The sequence below is a fragment of the Hemiscyllium ocellatum genome, chromosome 32 (assembly GCF_020745735.1).
Source record: "Hemiscyllium ocellatum isolate sHemOce1 chromosome 32, sHemOce1.pat.X.cur, whole genome shotgun sequence".
NCBI lineage: Eukaryota > Metazoa > Chordata > Chondrichthyes > Orectolobiformes > Hemiscylliidae > Hemiscyllium > Hemiscyllium ocellatum.
The window spans coordinates 41,718,914-41,739,961 of record NC_083432.1 but is presented as its reverse complement, the minus strand read 5'-3'; the positions used below and the strand labels follow the sequence as shown (position 1 = coordinate 41,739,961).

Sequence of the window (21,048 nt, the reverse complement as noted above, 5' to 3'; positions counted from 1 at the left end):
ATGAATGTGCTTTTCATCTAAGTAAATATCTGTATCTAGCTCAAGGATAGATTTCTGGCTTTAGTACAGCATTGCTTTTCTGCATCAGATGAAATAGTTGCAAGGGGATTGAACCCCAAATAATGATGTTGGGTCACATAAATATAATGACCTAACAATATTACAGCAATCCATAAAATTATTAAGAGATAAGGAAATCAGTGGTCTGGGTTTATCAATTTAATTTATTAAAACAAAATCACAATATTGAATACTGAAGTAAATTAATCTTGACTGGTCACCCTTGGAAATCTCCAGCACTTACCAGTACATTTTTTAAACTGATCTACATGCTACATTGAGTCCTGTTTACAATCTAGGAGCTCTTCATGAGATAAACTAAAAATATTATTCTACCTGCTGCTCCAGACAAATTTATAATTCTTATCTTGGCAGTTAATAGCTTTAAACAATTCTAGAATCTGAAATCATTTGATACTATATTCTATCAGGGCACTAATCCATGTGATCATGCTTTGTCTGAAGAGCTTTATTTAATCTGTTTTAAAATTACTTTACTACTTTGAACTTGTGACTAGAGCGACTGACACATTGTGACTTTATTACTATTACAGGTTTGCTTTATCTATTCTGCATGAAATGTTCCAAGGTTTTCAGAGCAACAATTGCTTTTATAAGAGTACATTTATATTCCTTGTGTCTCAGTGCTGTCAGAACTGATTTCTGTCAGGAGCTGAAAACACAATGCATATTCCTACACCCAATCATCACCACCAGTTCTTGAACTGACTGAGGCGGGGTTAAGAAACGAGTTAAAACCAGAATATGTTCCCTCTACACCATTCACATCTTCCAATCCAAATTGGTTCGAATAATAAGTACAGGAGGTGTCTATTCTGCCCATAATGTATATGCTGGCTCCTTGAAAGAGCTACCAGTTAATGTATGAAAATGCTGGAAGATAGATGAGAAAAGACCATTTTGCCCGTCACATTCAGTAAACCTAACATAGTTTATCCATGCCCAGTTACTTTCAGGGAGAAGTAAAAAACCACTGGCAACTTCAAGAAAAATTCTAGGACATTCCTTCCAATCCCTAAAACAGTTGAACATATTCTGGAAGACATGCAGCTGACCATAACTTCCCTCCATAACCAGAAATTGACTCAGCTCTCAGGAATCTGTTCAGATCAGTTTGTAGTGATTCCAAACCTATCATGAGTCTCAGACATATGTTTCAGAGAATAATTACTTTGTGAAAAATAAACACTTCCTTAAATCTCTCTTACAGATTGTGTAGATATAACCTCTAGTTGTACCAACCTCGTAGATTAGATTGTTTATTTGAAATCCAAGTGTATAGAATCTGCCCTTGTTTGGAAAATTGTTCTACAAAGTTGCCCAATTGCCTAAGGCTGACCGTCAAAGTTGAGTAAGAAATACTGACATTGCAATTTAGAATGGAACATGTTGAAGAAATGTGTGACCAACATTCATGACAAAGGGAATATAAGAAATAGGAATAGCCTGTATAGCTCCTTGAGCCTGCTTTAGGCAAGATCTGCGTCCTACACAAGAATTTAAATTTATATAGATCTCCAAGATAGATATCCGAAAGCTTAATGGCTGTCACTGGAGTTGCTTAGTTCCTTATGAAAAATTATTTCTGTCATTAAGGTGAATTTCCAGAGAGTCTCATCATTCTGAAGATGATTGACAATGACTGCACCAAACAGGAACGATATAGGTGAGAGCTGAATGCTGATTATATTGCTTCAAATTTGATGTTTTCCCAGATAGCCATTCCTGCCACTTGTACCATTATGTGATACTGAGTAGCGGTTGTTTGAGATTGATCATTGCTATTGGGGTAGCACGGTGGCTCAGTGGTTAGCACTGCTGCCTCACAGCACCAGAGTCCCAGGTTCGATTCCAGCCTCCGGTGATTGTCTGTGTGGGTTTCCTCTGGGTGCTCTGGTTTCCTCCCACAGTCCAGAGATATGCAGGTCAGGTAAATTGGCCATACTAAATTGTCCATAGTGTTAAGTGCATTAGAGGGAAATGGGTCTAGGTGGATTACTCTTTGGAGGGTCGGTGTGGACTGGTTGGGCCGAAGGGCCTGTTTCCAATCTCGTTTGACCTTCTTTGTTTTGTCGTGGGTCTATCTGGTGATTAATTGTAGAGGTATTGTTCTTAGATAACAAAGTTGATTGCATGAGAGCAATAAGTACAACTATATTTGGTCAAGCCCAGTTACTAGGACCTTCGGAATCTGATATAGGTACATGTGCTTCCTTTGAAAGCTAGAGGAGAAATTGTCTCCAAACACTCTGACATCAGTAGAATGGGTGGAGCCAAAGGAACATGAACATTGACCCCAACAAACCCACTATACTATACATGAGCCTAAGGGAGAGAGGCTGCAGGAAGCATGAAAAAGAAGATTTGATATGTATGTTTCACACTAATATTGGTTGATTGAATAGAAATTGATGTATAAAATGTTTCTACACTCGCATAAAGAAATAAAGATTTATAGGTTATTTTTAACACAACAAATTTGTTGGGACGCTGACAGAATTGGCTCAGAGATCTGTTTTACACCCGTCCAGATTTCTTGTTGCATTTAATGAGAAACAACGTGGGGTGCTGTGAAACAAGCAATCCTGACTTTTCTTGCAGGTGTGTCAGGTTACTCTCTATATTAATTGTATTCATAGTCTGACTGATCCATATTAAAATGGCATTCACCTTTGCTGATAAGGGCTCAGTAATGGAGTGCTTGTTCATCTTCAGTCCATGTTTGTCTGTATTTCACAGGGAGAGGATAATAGGGGCTCTCCCTGCTCTCCAGCAACTTGATGGTAACCCTATTCAAAGGAGGAAGGAACCAAATGAAACTGATGAAGCAAATGGAACCTCTGGAGATTCTGAAAGTGAGGAGGAACAATATGATTCTGAAACTAAAAAGGAAGATTCCTTGCCTGAGATCTCAGTTTCACTAGGAAAAATGAAAGGTAAAAATTATTTATAGTATAATTTTTGGGTAGGTATGTGAGTTAAATAAAAACTGTTTGGAGTCTTGACTGTGCTTTGGAAAATATATTTTATGTCAAGAACAATCATTCAATTCTGCATCGGCACCATCATCTCCCCATAATTTTGGATGGCAGAATCACCAATATTTTCTCTATTCTCATTGAAAGACTCAGCTGTGATTTCCCTTTTCCTTGTGTAAGAGCAACAACCAGTTGTCATACTGTCCTGATTCCAAAAACAGTGTGACCATTACTGCCTTGAAGTTACTCTCCAGCATTTGTTATTTTCTAAGAGAGGGGTTACTTTTATTAAGTGGTTCCACTCATTGATCCTTGACTTACTGAAAGTGAGCTTGTATGGATGCCTGTTGTCACCAGGATTCAAATCAATGCATTACTCTAATTGATTCACTGTAAACACATGACAGAAAGTCATATGAATGATAGTTCAGAAATCTGATATTACCCATGAATTAAAACCCAGCGAGAGTTGGTCTCCAGAGAAGAAATAATAGAAAAAGCAGGCGGAATTTTTCAAGGCTCCAAATGACATGGGCTTGGTGAGAAAGTTGGGAAAATCACAGGAGATTGGCATTAAGGAGATTACTGACATTGTGAGCAAAAGGTTCCATTTTCCAATTAAATGTTAACAGGGCAAGACAGGATTCTCACTAGTGAGTACAAGAGGTCTGTTTAATGTATGTTTCCATCTTATTGGTTAATCCCGTCTTATTTATATGCAGGTTATATAGGTTATATTCTACCATCTGCTGGATAGAAATTAGACAGTTACAATTTCCGATATGAAAGGGTCGGTTACCTGACAACTCCAGCTTTCCGCTTGTTCCTCCAGCCCTTCATCTTGGTCTCCAACAGTTTGGGCACCCTCCATGGATCATGACCATCCACATGCCCCATCCAACACATACCAACTTCCCTACACCCTCATGCACATGTCTGGTCCACTTACAAAATGGTTCTACATTTCTATTTGCACATTGGAGTGTACAATACTCTTCTTTGGAATACTGCTGCAGGGACAGGCACCAAATTCATGGATTGTACTAGTTTGCATCTCCATAGTCCTTGTTTACTGTTTTTGCACTCCATTCCCTTTGTACCTACTTTGGTGCTCATAGCATGCCTTACCTTGGCTTTTTGTACCTTTTGGCCCTCAGCCAGAGTTTAAAGTTTCACAGTGCTTTTGTATTGCCCTGCCATCTAGTACAGACACAAACCAGGCAGCTTGTCGTCATTGTTGGCAGTCAAGAGAGTGGATATATTACTGCACCATGTGCCAGCAGTGCATGTGACAAACACGCTGAACATCATATTCCTGATGAAGGACTTATGTCCGAAACGCGATTCTCCTGCTCCTCTGATGATGCCTGACCTGCTGTGCTTTTCTAGCACCACACTCTCGACACTGAACATCAACCTGCATTAAAATGTTACGTAGAGCAATCCTCAGTCAAGTGAAGGGAAACTCTTTTCTGACAGGGATCTAGTCAGCCATAGCTATCTGTCCAAGTTGGTCATGGAGATGGGCCACAGTCAGTCCTGGGGTCTGTCCACTAAAAGTAAAGAGGACTCCTCAGTGGCTACTGTTGTGGGAGGAAATCTGGGGAAATGAATTGTTGGGATTGGAAGCAGCACACTGGGATGTAGAGGGATCTCAATTATGAAGTGGGACATCTCAACATTCAAGAGGTGAGACGCTAGAGTAGGGGGTAATGTTGGGAGGAGGGATTGCAGGGATCATAAACAACCAGTATCAGCCTGGCTTCAATGGGGGGAGCAGCTCATTAATGTGTCTGGCATGATTTAATATGCATGGGGCTCAGGGTAAAGTGTGGAAATTAATGGTTAAATAAATGAATTGCATGGAAATGAGTTCAAAGTTGATGGAGTTAATGGAAAAGGTTACCAGGAAGGGAATGTAATGGGGTGGGGTGGGGGTGCTCTATCTAGAGTAAGCTGAACCTGTAATTGCTGCCCTCTTCCAAATGACAAGTGCGCAATGGAGTTGAAAATGGTTGCCACCAGTGGGTGTGATAAGTGTTTTATTCTGTGAGGGAGACAGCTTCACTTTCCTGCAATGTGACTCTCTTTAAAGAACAATAGCCATAGATACAAATAGAGTACAGGCAAAAACACAAACATTCACTGCTGCATGTGTGAACCTACTGTGCTGACTCCAAATCCTGGTCCGAACCACTCCTGACCATGACGTGCAGCTTCAGGAATCGATCCCATTAATGACTATGATGCACAAGCGACAAAGTAGCAAATATATTCTAATTTGCATTGCCAGGACATACTGTAGGAACTGCTCACTTCATAACTTGGACCATAAAGTCTAGCCCTAAGGATGAACAGCCTCCGTACCTTAAACTGTAGTTGCAGCTAGACAGAAATGTGCTCACAACAGCTGATGATCTAATGAACCTAAATGAACAAATATGAAAACAGTTACAATGAAATTTCACCCTGCCAATAATGTGCCCTCAAAATGTCTATTTCTTCCTTTCCCACTGATTTGCAAGTGGCACAGGGTGGCTGATACATTTATAAATGGTTTCTGATTTATCAGTTAAAACTCACAGCTTACAGCAACTGCTGACAGAAAGATGAACTGGTTATCTTCATGTTTAAAATAGGTTTTGACTGGGGAGAACAGAGAGACAGCCCCTGTGCTGGTAGAGATCAAACCCTTCTCCCTAATTTGTTCCCAGCCCAAGTTATTGTTACCTGAGAACCAATCTCATGGCTATTGGTAGGCAAATGGCTTTTACCATCGACAACTGATCACTGGTTCATTGACTAATCAACTTCTTGTTGCCACCAAAGTTCCATCAAAATGCATAACCCTACAGCTTCAGTTCATCTACAGTCTCTTGAATAATTGATTGTTCAAACAGCTTTTTTCACAATGCTTGTGATGAAGGTCAGGTCACTTTTTTTGTGACATGATAGACTGAAGGGTGTCTTTCTGCTCTATTAATCTTCCACAGCTTAAGGTACAATGCGAGTAGTAATTGTTGCCCTTTTTAACATTTCAATATTGAACTTCTGTCTTGGCAACATTGTCAGTCTTAACCCATAATGACTGAGGCTGAGGGGAGATATTATAGGGGTTCATAAAATCATGAGGGGTATGTATAGGGTGAAAGCAAATGTCCTTTTTTCCAAGGATGGGGAGTCCAACACTAGAGGGCATAGGCTTAAGGTAAGATGGGAAACATTTAAAAATGATCTGAGGGGCAACTTTTTCATGTATATGGTGGTGTGTGTATGGAACAAGTTGCCAGAGGAAGTGATGGAGGTGGTACAATTACAACATTTAAAAGGTATCTGGATGGGTACATGACTCGGAAGAATTGAGGGATATGGACAAAATGGGACGAGTCAGATTGGGATGTCTGGTTGATGCAGCTGAGTTGGACTGAAGGTTTATTCCGTGCTGTATGTCTGTAGGATTTTCACTGTGTCTCTGTACAGTCCTGAGCTCTGCAGCTAGCATTATGGACCTTGTTGGTCTTGGAGTTCTGTTTAGGTAATCCTGGGGTCATTCGTGGCAAGAGAGCTCAGGCATGTTGAATATGCCCTGCCCCTCAGCAGGTTTATCCTCCTTCGCTTGAGCTCCCACAGGGCTGAGGGTGGGGATGGAAGACCCAGTCACCACCTGAGTGTGCTGAGAGGAGACATCTGAGGGGACTATATCTTGTTCCTCCTTTGGTTGAGTTCTACAGGAGAGGAGGTGGCACATATAGTCCTCTCAGAAGTCTCTTCATGTAGAAAGGGCATTTTGAGTGAAGTCAGAGTATCTCCTCCCTGTCACTTGCCATTGACTGCTGGATATGTGCCCTAAGTACCAATGTGTGTGCTGAACCTGATTCTCCATGACATCTGGCAACTTATTCATGGAGGCAGCCAAATGCTCACATGCCAGAGGCAGCATGAAACAATGAAGTTGGTGGACTCCTGTATCCTTTGAGTCAATTTGCCAAGTGCCTCTGACAAGCCTGCCAACTGCTTCTCTGTTTGCTTGTGCATTTCAGTGAAGTTCTGAATCACTGACACTATGGACTCCTCTTCTGCTTGGACATGAGCAGTTTCCTGGTTGCCAGCAGTCATCTGAGTGCTAGCAATCTGGAGCATATCATTCTCAACCAGCTCTGGTGTGATGCATTTACTGACTCTAATTTAGCAAAAATAATGAAAGAGATATCAGTATCTCAGCTGGTGGAGGGACTGGAAGCATCCTCACCAGCTCATCCTCTGAGCAATCAGTGGCCTCTTCCTAAGAGGTGAGGGTAGAATGTGTCTGGCAGGGTAAGCCTCTTGTCCACCAACACCTTGCAATGATTAGGCAATGCAGAGGCTATGCAGGGTTAATGGTGTGGGATGATTGGTTGAGTGAGGGGAGATATTGCATGCATCAGTGAGAATGCTGGACTATGGACCTTGCGCAGTAGCAGATTTAGTGAGTGTCAGGTTAGCAGGTAGAAGGTGGAACTTACCTTTGTGGACTTGAGAAGATCACTGGCCTGTGCTAATGTTGATGACTGTTCCTCTAAACTCTGACCTGGGTGACAACCTCAGATCAGGCTGGCAGAATTCTGGTGTTAAGATCTCCTCTGCCAGCCCTCTGGGAAGAGGAAGACGCTCCTTCTGTACCACCCCATCCACCAGGACTTCCTGGTTCTCCAACAGCAAATTTCCCTTTGACGTGTCTGGGGCAAATGACAGGAACCATGCAGGACAATACTGGATTGACAACACTTGACCTGGTGCTCAACTGCTTTTGAAATGTGGCATTGGTGCCAGGAGATGCTGGCAGTAATAAATATATCTACATGTGGTGAGTGGGAGACAATGATGAGTGAGGTGCCTTTGGGTGTGGTTCATAGGTAATAAGAAGAGTTTGGGAAGATAGTGTCAGAAATCTCACTAAGCTTCATGGGTGAAAACCCTCTATGAATCTTGCTAAAATTGACGCTTAGCCAATTTTGGATAAAATTCAACCCTTCATAATGAAACAAAAATTTGAAGATTTCCATCAAAGATCACACTTTTAAAAGCAGGAATTTCTAGCTTGAAAGGCGCGAATTCCACATCTTTAAAATTTCCTTCAACGTCCCTCAACTGCATTCCAAATTATATTTTCTATACCATTGGTGACCACACCTTGCCTAGGTCCTAAATTCTGGAATTCTCTCGCTACCCCTCTCTGACTCTCTCCCTCATTGTTTTTCTTTAAGACACTCCTTAAAGCCAACCTTTTTGGTTAAGCCTTTAATAACGGAGCTAATTTCTCTTTAGGTGGCTTAGTGTCATACTCTCTTTTATAATGCTCCTATTTGAGATGCAGTTAAAGTGCTAACTAAATATAAGTTTTTGGGCTTTGTTGAAAATATCTGGGTTTACCAAATATTTCAAACTTTGTTTCTAACCTGCAAACAATTGATCAACATGCCATTGACAACTCCCTGTTTTTTGAAAAATTTCTCTGTGCTTACACTTGCTTTCCTTAATGAATCAAAGTTCAGTTTGAACTGTGAATAATTGTCCGATATTCTTCCACATTCCATTACCTGGAAGGTTGCCATAGTTTTCATTTCACTGTTGACTTAGCACTGTGATGACGCTAATAAGTATATAAATAATAGCTGTATTGATTTCTCTGATATTTCAAGAGCAACATGGATAGAATGGATAATTTAAAAAGTGTGTAATTTGAGTGCCTGCTGCTTTGCAGGCAGTATTGACTTCATAGCTGATTTGTTGCTGCCAAACTTTAGCTATCATAAAAATAATTTGGTTAAAACTTAATGAATAAAATTCTTTTATTTACAATTGCAAATCAAACTAGGGCTTTGTCTTATTTGGGGGTCTTTGGTTCAGTCTCCCTGCAATTTATATGGAGTATTTAAGTATATTTTGTTTTTTTTTTACCCATTTTGGTTTTTTTGCATGTCTAACAGGCCAGTGCTTCCAATAAGCAACCAGTAGGAGGCACCAGAAACGTTCATGTATGACACCTCCAATTTGAGTCTTTTTCAGTGTGAGAAATAAGCAAAGCATAATTTAAACCTACATATGTACACATTCCCATGGCATAGCTCCAAGCTTGACTCTGACAGTGGACAGCAAAGGTGATCTTCCCACATTGAAGTTTTTACTTTTAAAATTCCATTGCTTTGTCTCCTTCGTCAGTATTTTTGGTCCACTCCCAGGGTAGGCTGACACTGCTTCCCCTTCTCGTAATATTTCACCTTGTATTAGGCATTAAGAAATCTATGAACATAATCAGGGGCACTATAATTTCCTGGTTATCTCCTTCCTCAGTAACAAAGAAGAAATCAAGCCTTTGCTCAATTCTTCGAGGAGAAAGTGAGGACTGCAGATGCTGGAGATCAGAGCTGAAAATGTATTGCTGGAAAAGCGCAGTAGGTCCTGCAACACACTTTTGACATGCTGCACTTTTCCAGCAACACATTTTCAGCTTTGCACAATTCTTGCCCACCTCCCATCACCACTATGGTTTAAAAATGCAGCCCTGCATAGATTGGCACACACATTCTCACATTGCCCTGGTTAGTGTTGCAATTCTGTGCAGCTTAAAGTTATAGAACACATTTATTCCATTAAAAATGTTTGACCTTACATTTTTTCATTTAAAATTGAAACAGGATGTCATATTAAAGTATTGATTTTCATGGCAGAAAATACGTTTCATGAGTAAATTAAAATCTCTATGGTAGATTTCATTACAGCAGTAAGGGGTAAATTGGCAGGTGTTGAAATGATTATGGGATAGAAAAAAAGTCTATAGAACCTACCTGTTTCCAGTGGCTAAGGTATTTGTGAACAGAGCACATTGTTAGAAACTTCAAAAATAGCATGAAGCTAGAGAACAGCAGTAAACCTTTTGTAGACATTTGAGAAGCTGTAGAATGAACTATGAAAGTAAGTGATTGAATTAGAGAGCATACCAACGTTTTAAGAATAGCAAAAACAGGTGGTTGAAGAAAGGTTGTGTACAGTAATGGAATAGTGTGAGTTTAGCATGATTGCTGATGTGGAGGATAAATGCTAACACTGGCTGGCTGGGCTGAATATCCTTCTCCATGTTGTAATTTCTGTCTAATTTTTTATAATGCTCATTAGAAAACATTTTTAAAGAACTGCAAACAAAGTGAATATTAAATGGCTTTAATAACATTCAGCTTTGACAAGGCAAGACTACAAATAGAAACAGATGAGTCACCGAAGCAAGCCCAACACACAGTGCAAACAAATCAGAGGCAGAAATATGAATCAGCAGGTAGGGCAAGCTTAACATTTTCTTGAGTGCAATGCCTTTTATCAACACATTTGCTGTTGCAAAAGATTTATTTCGGCTGTGGTTGTGAGACACAAAGTGAAAATATACCCTGTGCTGTCGCTGAGAATTTTTAGAACGTACAGTTGATGTGAAATGGTTATGAAACCTGAGTCTGCTGGTCTAAATAGCTTTTGTGCACCACTTGTGCACTTGTACATTCATTCGTCCAGGCATTTTCACTGAAACTTCAGAATGTACTGGTTGATGTTTATTGCAGGTGTCCAGAATAAATACATTGTTTAGTTAAAGGCTCCACTGTGCTACAATCAATAAAGTGAGGCTGTTGCTAGACACTTCAGCAAATGTGATCTTGTCTAGAATCTATCAGAAAAAGTCACAAAATATTTGTTTGGGATTTACATGCAGATTTGACTTGGTTTGGTACTTTCACTAAAATTATGAACAAAGAGATGTCATGTGAAAGTGTTCATATGCTGATCCATTTGCTGATAATGCCAACAGTAATCTTAACACTACCATATACGAAAATGCAGATTATGAACATAAGACTAGAAGCTGGGAAGGGCCTACTCTACTATTCAGTAAGATCATAGCTGATTTGATTGTGACTTCAATTTCACTTTCCTACCTACTCCTGATTACCTTTAACTTCATTGTTAGTTCAAGGGTCAAATTAATCTAAAATAACAAGGGAGTGGCAGGTTTGAATAAACATTTTTGTTCTCCACTTGTTAAAGTTATTTTGTTTATGATTTCATGCAGAGGATGGTACATGTATGGAATGAGCTGCCAGAGGAAGTGGTGGAGGCTAGTACAATTGCAACATTTTAAAAGGCGTCTGGATGGGCATATCAATAGGAAGGTTTGGCAGGATATGAGCCGGTTGCTGGCAAGTGAGACTAGATTAGTTTGAGATATCTGGTTAGCATGGCCGAGTTGGACCGAAGGGTCTGTTTCCGTGCTGTACATCTCTATGACTCTAAATAGCAAGTTAATCATTGCTAATCTCTCTGCTGCACAAACATATGAAATATTGGAGCACTTTTCCATCCAGTTCTGCTTTAGGCCAAAAAATATGGACTCAATCATATTTTGCCCATAAAGAGTCAGAGTCAGAGATGTACAGCATGGAAACAGACCCTTCAGTCCAACCATATCTTTCCCCTCTCACCCTAAACCTCTAGCTCTGGACTCTCTGACCCCAGGGAAAAGACTTTGCCTATTTACCCTATCCATGCCCCTCATAATTTTGTAAACCTCTATAAGGTCACCCCTCAGCCTCCAATGCTTCAGGGAAAACAGCCCCACCTGTTCAGCCTGTCCCTATAGCTCAAATCCTCCAACCCTGGCAACATCATTGTAAATCTTTTCACAACATCTCTCCGATAGGAAGGAGACCAGAATTGTACGCAATATTCCATCAATGGCCTCACCAATGTCCTGTACAGCTGCAACATGACCTCCCAACTCCTGTACTCTGACCAATAAAGGAAATACCAAACGCCGCCTTCACTATCCTATCTACCTGCGACTCCACTTTCAAGGAGCTATGAACCTGCACTCCAAGGTCTCTTTGTTCAGCAACACTCCCTAGGACCTTACCATTAAGTGTATAAGTCCTGCTAAGATTTGCTTTCCCAAAATGCAGCACCTCTCATTTATCTGAATTAAACTCCATCTGCCACTTCTCAGCCCATTGGCCCATCTGGTCCAGATCCTTGTCTGGAACAGAAATTGCCCAGGATTAAGTGCATGATGATCTGTTAAAATAATTACGACCATTTACTACTTACTTACTGGACACATTACTTCTGGTTTTACAGAATTCTTTGTCGATATTCACAAAGAAATAGTTTGCCGATCTCAATGGCGAAGGAAGGAAGCTGAAACTGACCATAAATTGAGGATGAATGAACTGGAGGAGATTCGGAGGGAGATAACTCAAAGACAGTATGTACCAGTAAGAATGAAAAACAATTCTAGTTATCGAGAACGTGATCAGAATGTCGATTTAATTGAAGCGGGAACCAAGGAAATGCAGATCAGGGAGCCACAGCTGAAGCTCTTGACTGATACTCCTGGAAAACAGATACATGGCTAATGGGCAGATTGCTTCAAAACAATTTGACAATTGGCAAATGGAGCACTTTTCTATCCAGTTCTGTTTTAGCCTAAAAAAATACAGACTCGATCATATTTAGGAGACCCAGTCATGGACTAAGTAGCTTGGATATTTCCCATTAAAGAGATAATAGATTATATTTGGATCAGAAGTTTTATGACAATGATAAACCTTCTCTCTTATTATTTGACTGAGTTGGTAAATGTACTGACCAATGGGGTAGCTGAACCCTATAGACCTAGACTTCCAAGTTCTTTATCTGATCTGTGCTAGCTTTCTGTTACACTGTATTAATTTCCAATGCAGCCTAATTGGAGTGAGTAGATTTATGATTCTCAAAAGCTGACTGGCCCTTTTGTGGCCTCAGGTGCACTGTCCCAGTTGATACATAACTATAAGGATCAGAAAAAGATATATGGTCTGGTCTATGCTGAGTCTATTTTGACCAAGGCAGTGGCATAACAGTACTGAGACAGGTAGTCTGGCCCAACATGTCCTTGCCAGTGTCAATGCTACACATGAAACTTCACCTATGCTTCTTCAACTTCTCCCTCTAATGTTTATCTGGCTTCCCTTTTAATGCCTTTCTGCTAATCACTTCAGTTAGTTGTTCTGAAAAGTAGACAAAATCCTTTTAGGTGGCTGTAATCACATGATGACTTTTTTGCCTTACCATTGAATTAAGAAAATGTCTGAAATCTGTTGCCAACAGAATGGAAAGGTTGCCATACTGAGCCCATAGTCAGAAGAGGACAAGCTGATTGAAAGAAACGTTCTTACTTTTGTATTTGGAAAATGATCATTTTAATAAATTTTGAAAGATGCATGAACCAGTCACATATAAGTTCAATGCAACTATCTGGGTCACATGGCACATTTATGGACTTGTTGAAGTTCCGTACATTAGGAAGTTAATTAAACTCGCCCACCTTGCTATTCCTTACATGTTAGCCTGGACACAGAAGGACAGCGGCTGTTTAACTACAGCTATTACTTTGTTAGCAGCCTGTGCAGATACAATTTGCAGTAGAGACTATTGCATAGCTTTCAGGAATATTGACTGCAGCTGATTTTTCTATTCCCGAAGTCTGGGTGTTGAGCTTTTGGTTGTCTGTATTGATGTATCAGGTATGATTCAGAAAACCTAAAACTGACCAAGAACTTTAAACTCTGGACTTTCGAGTCTACTTAATCTATTACATTGGAATGGGATTTTTTTTTAAACAAGTGCATTTGGAAACATGTTTTAAAAGACCATAAGACATAGGGGCAGAAGACATGCAGCCGATTGAGTCTGCTACGCTATTCAGTGAGACTATAGCTGATTTGATAATCTTCAACTCTACTTTCCTGGCTTTTTGTCATAACCTTAGTGCCCACTGATTTAAAAAAAAATCTGTCAGCCTCAACCCTAAACATACTTAATGAACTAGTTTAAGTGACTCTTGTGTAAGAAATTCCACAGATTGACTTTCTTCAGAAGAAATTTCTCTTCATTTTTGTCCTAATCCTTTATCTGGGATTATGTCCTCAGGTTCTAGACTCCCTCACATGGAAAATAGCCTTTCCACATCTACCATGTCAAGTCCCCTGAGAATCTTTATATGTTTCAATAAGGTCCTCTTCATTCTTCTAAACTTAAATAAACAGATCTAGCCTACCCATTCTCTCCTTGTAAGATAGTCCTTCTGTACCTGGGATCAGCCTACTGAACCTTCTCTGGACTGCTTCCAATGCCAGTATATCTTTCCTTAGATAAGGGGCCCAAAACTGTTGGCAGAATTTCAGCTGCGGTCTGACTAGTGTCTTCGATAGACTTCCCTATTTTATATTCGTTCCTTTTGAAATAAAGGCTAACGTTCCATTAGCCTTTATATTACCGACTGAACTTGGACGTTAGCTTTTTATTATTGCATAAAAACTCCAAAGTCGTTCTATAATGTAGCTTTCTGCCATCTTTCCCCCTTTAAATAATATTGAGTTTCTTTTTTCTTCCTGCCAAACTGCATAACTTCATTTTCCTATGTTATATTCCATCTGCCAAGTTTTTACTCGCTTGCTTAACCTGTCTATCCCTTCTGCAGACTGATTCATTCTCATCACTTGCCTTCCCACCTCTTTTTATGTCATCCATAAACTTAGTGATAGTGATAGTACATTTACTTTACTTATCCAAGCCATTTAATATATGTTGTAAATAATTGTGACCCCAATATTAATCCTTGTGGCATTCCATTAGTTACAGGTTGCCATCCTGAAAATGTAAACCCACCAACCCCACCCCACTCTCCATCTTCTATAAGTTAGCTAATCCTCTATCCATATTAATGTACTACCTTCAATGCCATGGACGCTTGTCTTACTTAATAACCTAATATCAAATGCCTTCCTTCTGAAATTCCAAATATATTATATCCACTGCTTCTTCTTTATGTATCCTCTTGTCATCTCCTCAAATAATTCTGGTAAATTTGTCAGGTATTATTTCTTCTTCATCAAGCATGCTGACTCTGCTTGATCATATTATATATTTCTAAATGTTCTTTACATCCTTTAAAGTAGACTCCTACTTTTCCAATAACAGATACTATGCTAACTGGCCAATAGTTTTTTTTTGGCAGTTTTCCAATGCCTGGGACTTTTCTAGAATCTGAGGAAAGGTACATCCACTATTTTGCAGCGACACTTAATATCCTAAGATGCATCCCAACAGGTCTGTTGGACTTATCAGTCTTTCAGGCCGATTAGTTTTTGTAGCACTTTTTCTCTTGTGGTAATCATTGCATTTATTTTCTCTCCATCTTTTTCCATGAGAATCTGTCTTCAAAAATGCTTATTTACATAAGGTTAAAATCTTTGTGATAACAAAATGAAAATCTGCTGCCCATGCTCTATTCTGTAATATTATCCCTTAATATACTACCTTCCCAATGCTTAATAGTATCTCTTCATTCCCCAGCTCTCAGTTTGCCAAGTTCATACTCCTCACCCCCACTGACAAAATCCTCTGTGGCCTTGCTCCAAGAGTAATGCTCATATTGCTTTTTTTTCAACTCCTGGGAATACATAAAAGAATTTGCTAATGGATAGGAAACAACCAGTCCACCTCTGGGGAACCACTGCCATGGGGAGGCTGTAGCAGGAGTATAGTAAATGCTTTGTGTCATTTTTCAGACTTCATTATTGGGAATGGGAGGAAATGGAATGTATCTTGGGAACAAAGACAGAGAGTCATTAGGCTGTTTTAAGATGCCAAAACAATTTGATAGCAAGGATACACTGAGCTGTTTCTCTGTTGGGGTAATCCAGAACAAGGGAACGGGATAGTAAAATTAGAGAAAGGCCATTCAAGAGCAATATCAGAAAGCATAATTGTAACAGGAAGCTGGAACTGTGTGCCCTAAAAAAATTCTTTGTCTGTTGGAGCTTTAAAGACTGACGTGGATAGATTTTTGTTAAGCAAAAGTTGAGGGGAGCATACAGACCAGCTATGATCTAACTGAATGGAGTAACAGGCTTGATAGGCTGAACAATTGACTCATGTCGTGCAATAAATGAAGATAAATCTAAATCTACCCTGGCATTTTGAGAATTTGAATTTTTTTAAAAGCTGGCATCAGTAGAGTAAATAATGCTGTCAGAATGCTCTGGCGACTGTGTGTGTGTGTGTGTGTGTGTGTGTGTAGTTTGCACATTCGCCCCATGTCTGCGTGGGTTTCCTCCCACAATCCAAAGATGTGCAGTTCAGGTGAATTGCCCATAGTGTTAAATGCGTTAGTCAGAGGGAAATGGGTCTGGGTGGGTTACTCTTCGGAGGGTCGATGTGGACTTGTTGGGCCGAAGGGCCTGTTTCCACAAATAGGGCATCTAATCTCATCAATCAGCTCACCAACATTCTTTAGGGAAGGAAATCTTTGCCAAGTCTAACTTATGTGTGACTCCAGACTCACTTTGACTCTTTACTGCCTCTAAAATAACCCAGCATGCCACTCTGTTGCATTGAACTGATGCAAAGAATGTTCCCCATCTGACAGCATTGTGCAGAGCATCTATGCCACATGGAGTGCAATGATTTAAGAAACATGTCTGTTATCAATTGCTTTGGGCAACTAGGAATGGACAATAAATGCAAGCCTTGCCGTCACAGTCCAATGGAATGAATTAACTTATAAATAAATTTAAAATACTTCATTGAAACATTCACCAGTACAAAACAAGTTGAGGAATTTGTGGTAAAAATTTGTCAAATACAATTTTATTGATTCTGACATAAATAAGACAGAAACTTTTGATTAAATTATTTAACTCCAATCAGTTCAAAGCAATAGGCAATAAAAGTCCCAAAGTGTATACAATCCAGTGTGCACAAATCACACACGGAATGGAAGATGAATAGTGCTTTGTGATTTATATGATGTAATAACACATCACATTCAGGCAAATGCTTTGATATCCTAATTTTCTCTTAAACTAGTTTAATTTTAACAAATGTTTGAAGCAGTTTATTAGGTTAACAGTGAACAAACACCATTATTAATGTGCAAATTGATCAGCGAGATAATAGAATTAAGCATTATTAGGAACTACTCTATGAATTGGGAATCTCCAGACTTACTGGTCAATTGATGCCACTCCAAAGCATGCTTTGCACAAACAACATCACACTCCTAGCTTTCCCAATATTTTTAGGAGGCTGGGGGGGAGGGGGGGTTTAACACATTCATTATTTATTAAGTTTTGACACAGGAAGTAAAGCCTGACAAGTAATTCTGCATTAATTGTTCATATCTGTAATTTGTAGCCCAAAATTGTGTGCAAAGTAATTAATGAAACTATAGAGTTTCGTTCCTTCAGGTGGAGAATTGTTAGATATTTTAATGTCTGATTTACTTTAATATTACTTTTTTTCTTTGTATTTCTTTCACTATTTCTCATTGCCTGATTTGACTCCATTTACACTTTTTCCATTTTTGTCATTTTACTGTTTCTTAATCCTTAAATCTTACTGTTTGAGGAGATAGGCTATTGGTTTGACCGTTGAGCTCTGAAATGCCTTTGAACAATTACATCAGGCAATATCTTTTTTGAGTTGGGGTACAGTTTCTCTCTGAAAAACCCCATTCGAGCTAGGTGCAGCAAAACATCAAGCTATAAAGGTGTTTCCTCTTAAGACTAATTTAACAAGTGCTTGAGAAGCTGCTGAGCAATTACTGAGAAGGGCGATCACTTTTAAACAAGATGTGGAGGAGCCGGTGTTGGGCTGGGGTGGACAAAGTTAAAAAATCACACAGCACCAGGTTATTGTCCAACAGTTTAATTTGGAGGTTCGAGCTTTTGCAGCGCTGCTCCTTCATCAAGTGGTTGTGAAGGAGGACCATAAGACGCAGAATTTATCGCAAAAGATTATAGTGTCATGCAAGTAAAATGATATATTTAACAAACCTAGTTTGTTGTTTAGTCTTTCATCTTTTAGAATGGGTTACCAGTTTAGGTTCATTAATATGTAAATCCCAGAACTTCTTTTAAGTCACATTCTTGAGATAACTTAAGGTTTTATTAAAAAAAGTGACATCTCAGCTCAGACAATGCATTAAAGGTGTAAGGTCAAAGTCTGACTGTATTCAATCTTGAGTCCGACTGGTTCTATTTCCAAAGTGGAATTTACCGTATGTTACATGGATTGACTGCCTGCAGATCATGTATTCTTTCAGCATGTATCTGCAAATATAGTTCTGCAGTGTAGGAGAATAATAATGATGATAGGTAATTATTTTTAGTGGTGTTATTGAAGGACAAGAATTACACAGTCATAGAGATGTACAGCAAGGAAACATACCCTACAGTCCAACTCGTCCATGCTGACAAGATATCCTAAATTAATCTAATCCCATTTGCCAGCATTTAGCCCATATCACTCTAAACCTTTCGTATTCATGTACCCATCCAGATGACTATTAAATGTTGTAATTATACCGGCCTCCACCACTTCTTCTGGCAGCTCATTCTATACATGTATCACCCTCTGTGTGAAAAAGTTGCCCTGTAGATCCCTTTTAAACCTTTTCTCATCTCCCCTTAAACCTGTGCCCTCTAATTTTGGAGCTCTCTCCCTGGGGAAAAGACCTGGCTGTTCATCCCATCCATGCCCCTCATGATTTTATAAACCTCTATAAGGTCATCCCTCACCCACGGATACTCCATGGTAAATAGCCACAGCCTATTCAGCCTCTACTGAAAGCTCAAAACCTCCAACCCTGGCAACATCCTTGTACATCTTTCTGGACTCTTTCAAGTTTCACAACATATTTCCCAGTAGCAGGGAGCCCAGAGTAAACACATATTCCGAGTGTGGCCTAACCAGTATCCTGGACAGCCGCAAAATGACCTCCTAACTCAATGCGCTGATGAATAAAGGCAAGATTCCCAAACACTTTCTTCAGTAACCTGTCTACCTATGACTCCACTTTTGAGGAAATATGAATCTGCATCCCAAGGCCTCTTGTCTGGTAACATTCCATTATGTATACAAAATCTGCCCTGATATGCCCTACCAAAATGCAACACCTCACATTTATCTAAATTAAACTCTATCAGCCACTCCTCAGCCCCATTGGCCCATCTGATCAAGTTCCAATTTACTCTGAGGTAACCTCCTTCGCTGTCCACTACACCACCAATTTTGGTATCATCTGCAAACTAACTAACCATACCTCCTATATTCACATCCAAGTCATTTAAATAAATGACAAAAAGCATTGGATCCAGCATCAATCTTTGCGGCACACCACTGGTTTCCTACCTTTGAGTCAATTTTGTATCCAAATGCCTAGCTCTCCCTGTATTCCATACGATCTAACTTTGCTATCCAGTCCACAATGTGGAACCTCATCAAACTTACTTAATTCCATATATCCAACATCCACTGCTCTGCTTATCAATCTTCTTTGTCACTTCCATTAATCAGGACACTGTAGATAACTACCGTGCTCTTCTTCAAATGTTCCCATGAGCTGTTTTACATTCTGAGAAAGGCAAAAAGGCCTCCGTTCAGTGGCTTATTTGAAGGATAGACCTTCAGGTATGTGAATGGATGGAAGGAAACCTTAAATTAGATAAGCCTAGTTATGTTACAATTAGGCTACATACAATTTGGCGGTAGGGGATAGAAATTATAGGAAGGAGTCAGAGTTACAGTCAGAGGATATTTAGTGGGATAAACTAGACAAATAGGGTGGACTTGATGTTCAGAAGTAGCAAACAGTTGTCCAATTTCAGTCAGGTATGGCGGGTGACTAAAGTCCAGAAGCTATTTGAAAGTAAATGTATGTGAAGACTCACTCACGAAAATTGTTTTGTGAGAATGAAGGTTGAGAAGATATGCTAAATTGTACAGGTCGATAGCAATGTTGGAGGTCTTTATAAAATTTTGGAAGTGGCACAGACACATTTCAGCACAAGCAAGTAAATCCCCGTCCAGGAACATGCTGTAGCTGAAAATCTAGCGGGATTGGAAATTAACAATCATTGGCGATTTTAACTAGTATCTAACTTAGTAGTTAGGGTCAAATGCAGTTTTCAAAAGTTGGGAACTCCTGACAAGATTGAGGAGGAAAAGGACTAAGTGTAACAAAGAGCAGGTGGCCTGGGATGGAGATGGAGTTGACTTTACAGGAGCTATTGATATCCGATTACTAGTATATTTGTAAGATGATGGGTTTCTTCAGTAAATTATTTTAATTATGATTTTGCATTTGATAATTAGAACATGGATATATTTTATGAAGAAAGGGTGTGAAAGGACAGAAAAAAAACATGCAGTTTTCCAGTGGTGGTCCTGGTTTCTGTAGGAGAGTTCAAGCTTTTTCTGTAATGATCTTTTTGTTTGGCTATTTCAATATATATCTTTCTATACAAGACCCTAACTTGTCACAAACAAATCTCTCCTTACAATACTGTTCTGATGCAACTGAATTTATGCATGTCATTATTGCTTTAATTCTGACACTTTACATCTGGCGACAAATATCTTTATAAAAGTACCGTGAAGGAAGTCATTTGGAATAACCAGGCTGCATATTGTGCAACTTAAGTTTCTCATTTATGAGATGTAGATACTGGCTAGGTGATCCCTAAATTTCTTGTCTACTACAAGCAGGTGATAGTGTACACTATTCTTTAACTCCTGCTGACTATGTAGTGAAGATATTCTCTCACTGCTGTTAGTGAATTCCAGGATTTTCATCCAACAACAATGAAAAGACAGTAGTATTTTTCCAAGCCAGGATGAATGTGTGACTTGAAATCTTGGAAGTGATTGTGTTTCCACAGATCTGCTTCCAGGTGGCAGAGGCTGTTTTGGAGACACTGTCGAGGAAGCTTTTGCAAGTTGCTTCAATTGTTGAAAATGTGTTGCTGGTTAAAGCACATTAGGTTAGGTAGCATCCAAGGAACAGGAAATTCGACGTTTCGGGCATAAGCCCTTCATCAGGCCGAAACATCGAATTTCCTATTCCTTGGATGCTGCCTAACCTGCTGTG

At 39.5% G+C, this 21,048-nt stretch overlaps 1 protein-coding gene across 2 annotated transcripts in view; it reads left to right on the top strand.

Annotated features, from left to right (window-relative positions):
- Positions 1-21,048, top strand: part of LOC132830914 (leucine-rich repeat-containing protein 46-like) — a 37,435-nt gene that overhangs the window by 13,131 nt on the left and 3,256 nt on the right. For both annotated transcript variants that reach the window (XM_060848863.1, XM_060848862.1), the window contains exons 6-8: positions 1,678-1,747; positions 2,821-3,017; positions 12,213-12,339. In XM_060848863.1, coding sequence (XP_060704846.1) covers positions 1,678-1,747; positions 2,821-3,017; positions 12,213-12,339 — 394 coding nt within the window. The remainder of the gene's footprint in view (positions 1-1,677; positions 1,748-2,820; positions 3,018-12,212; positions 12,340-21,048) is intronic.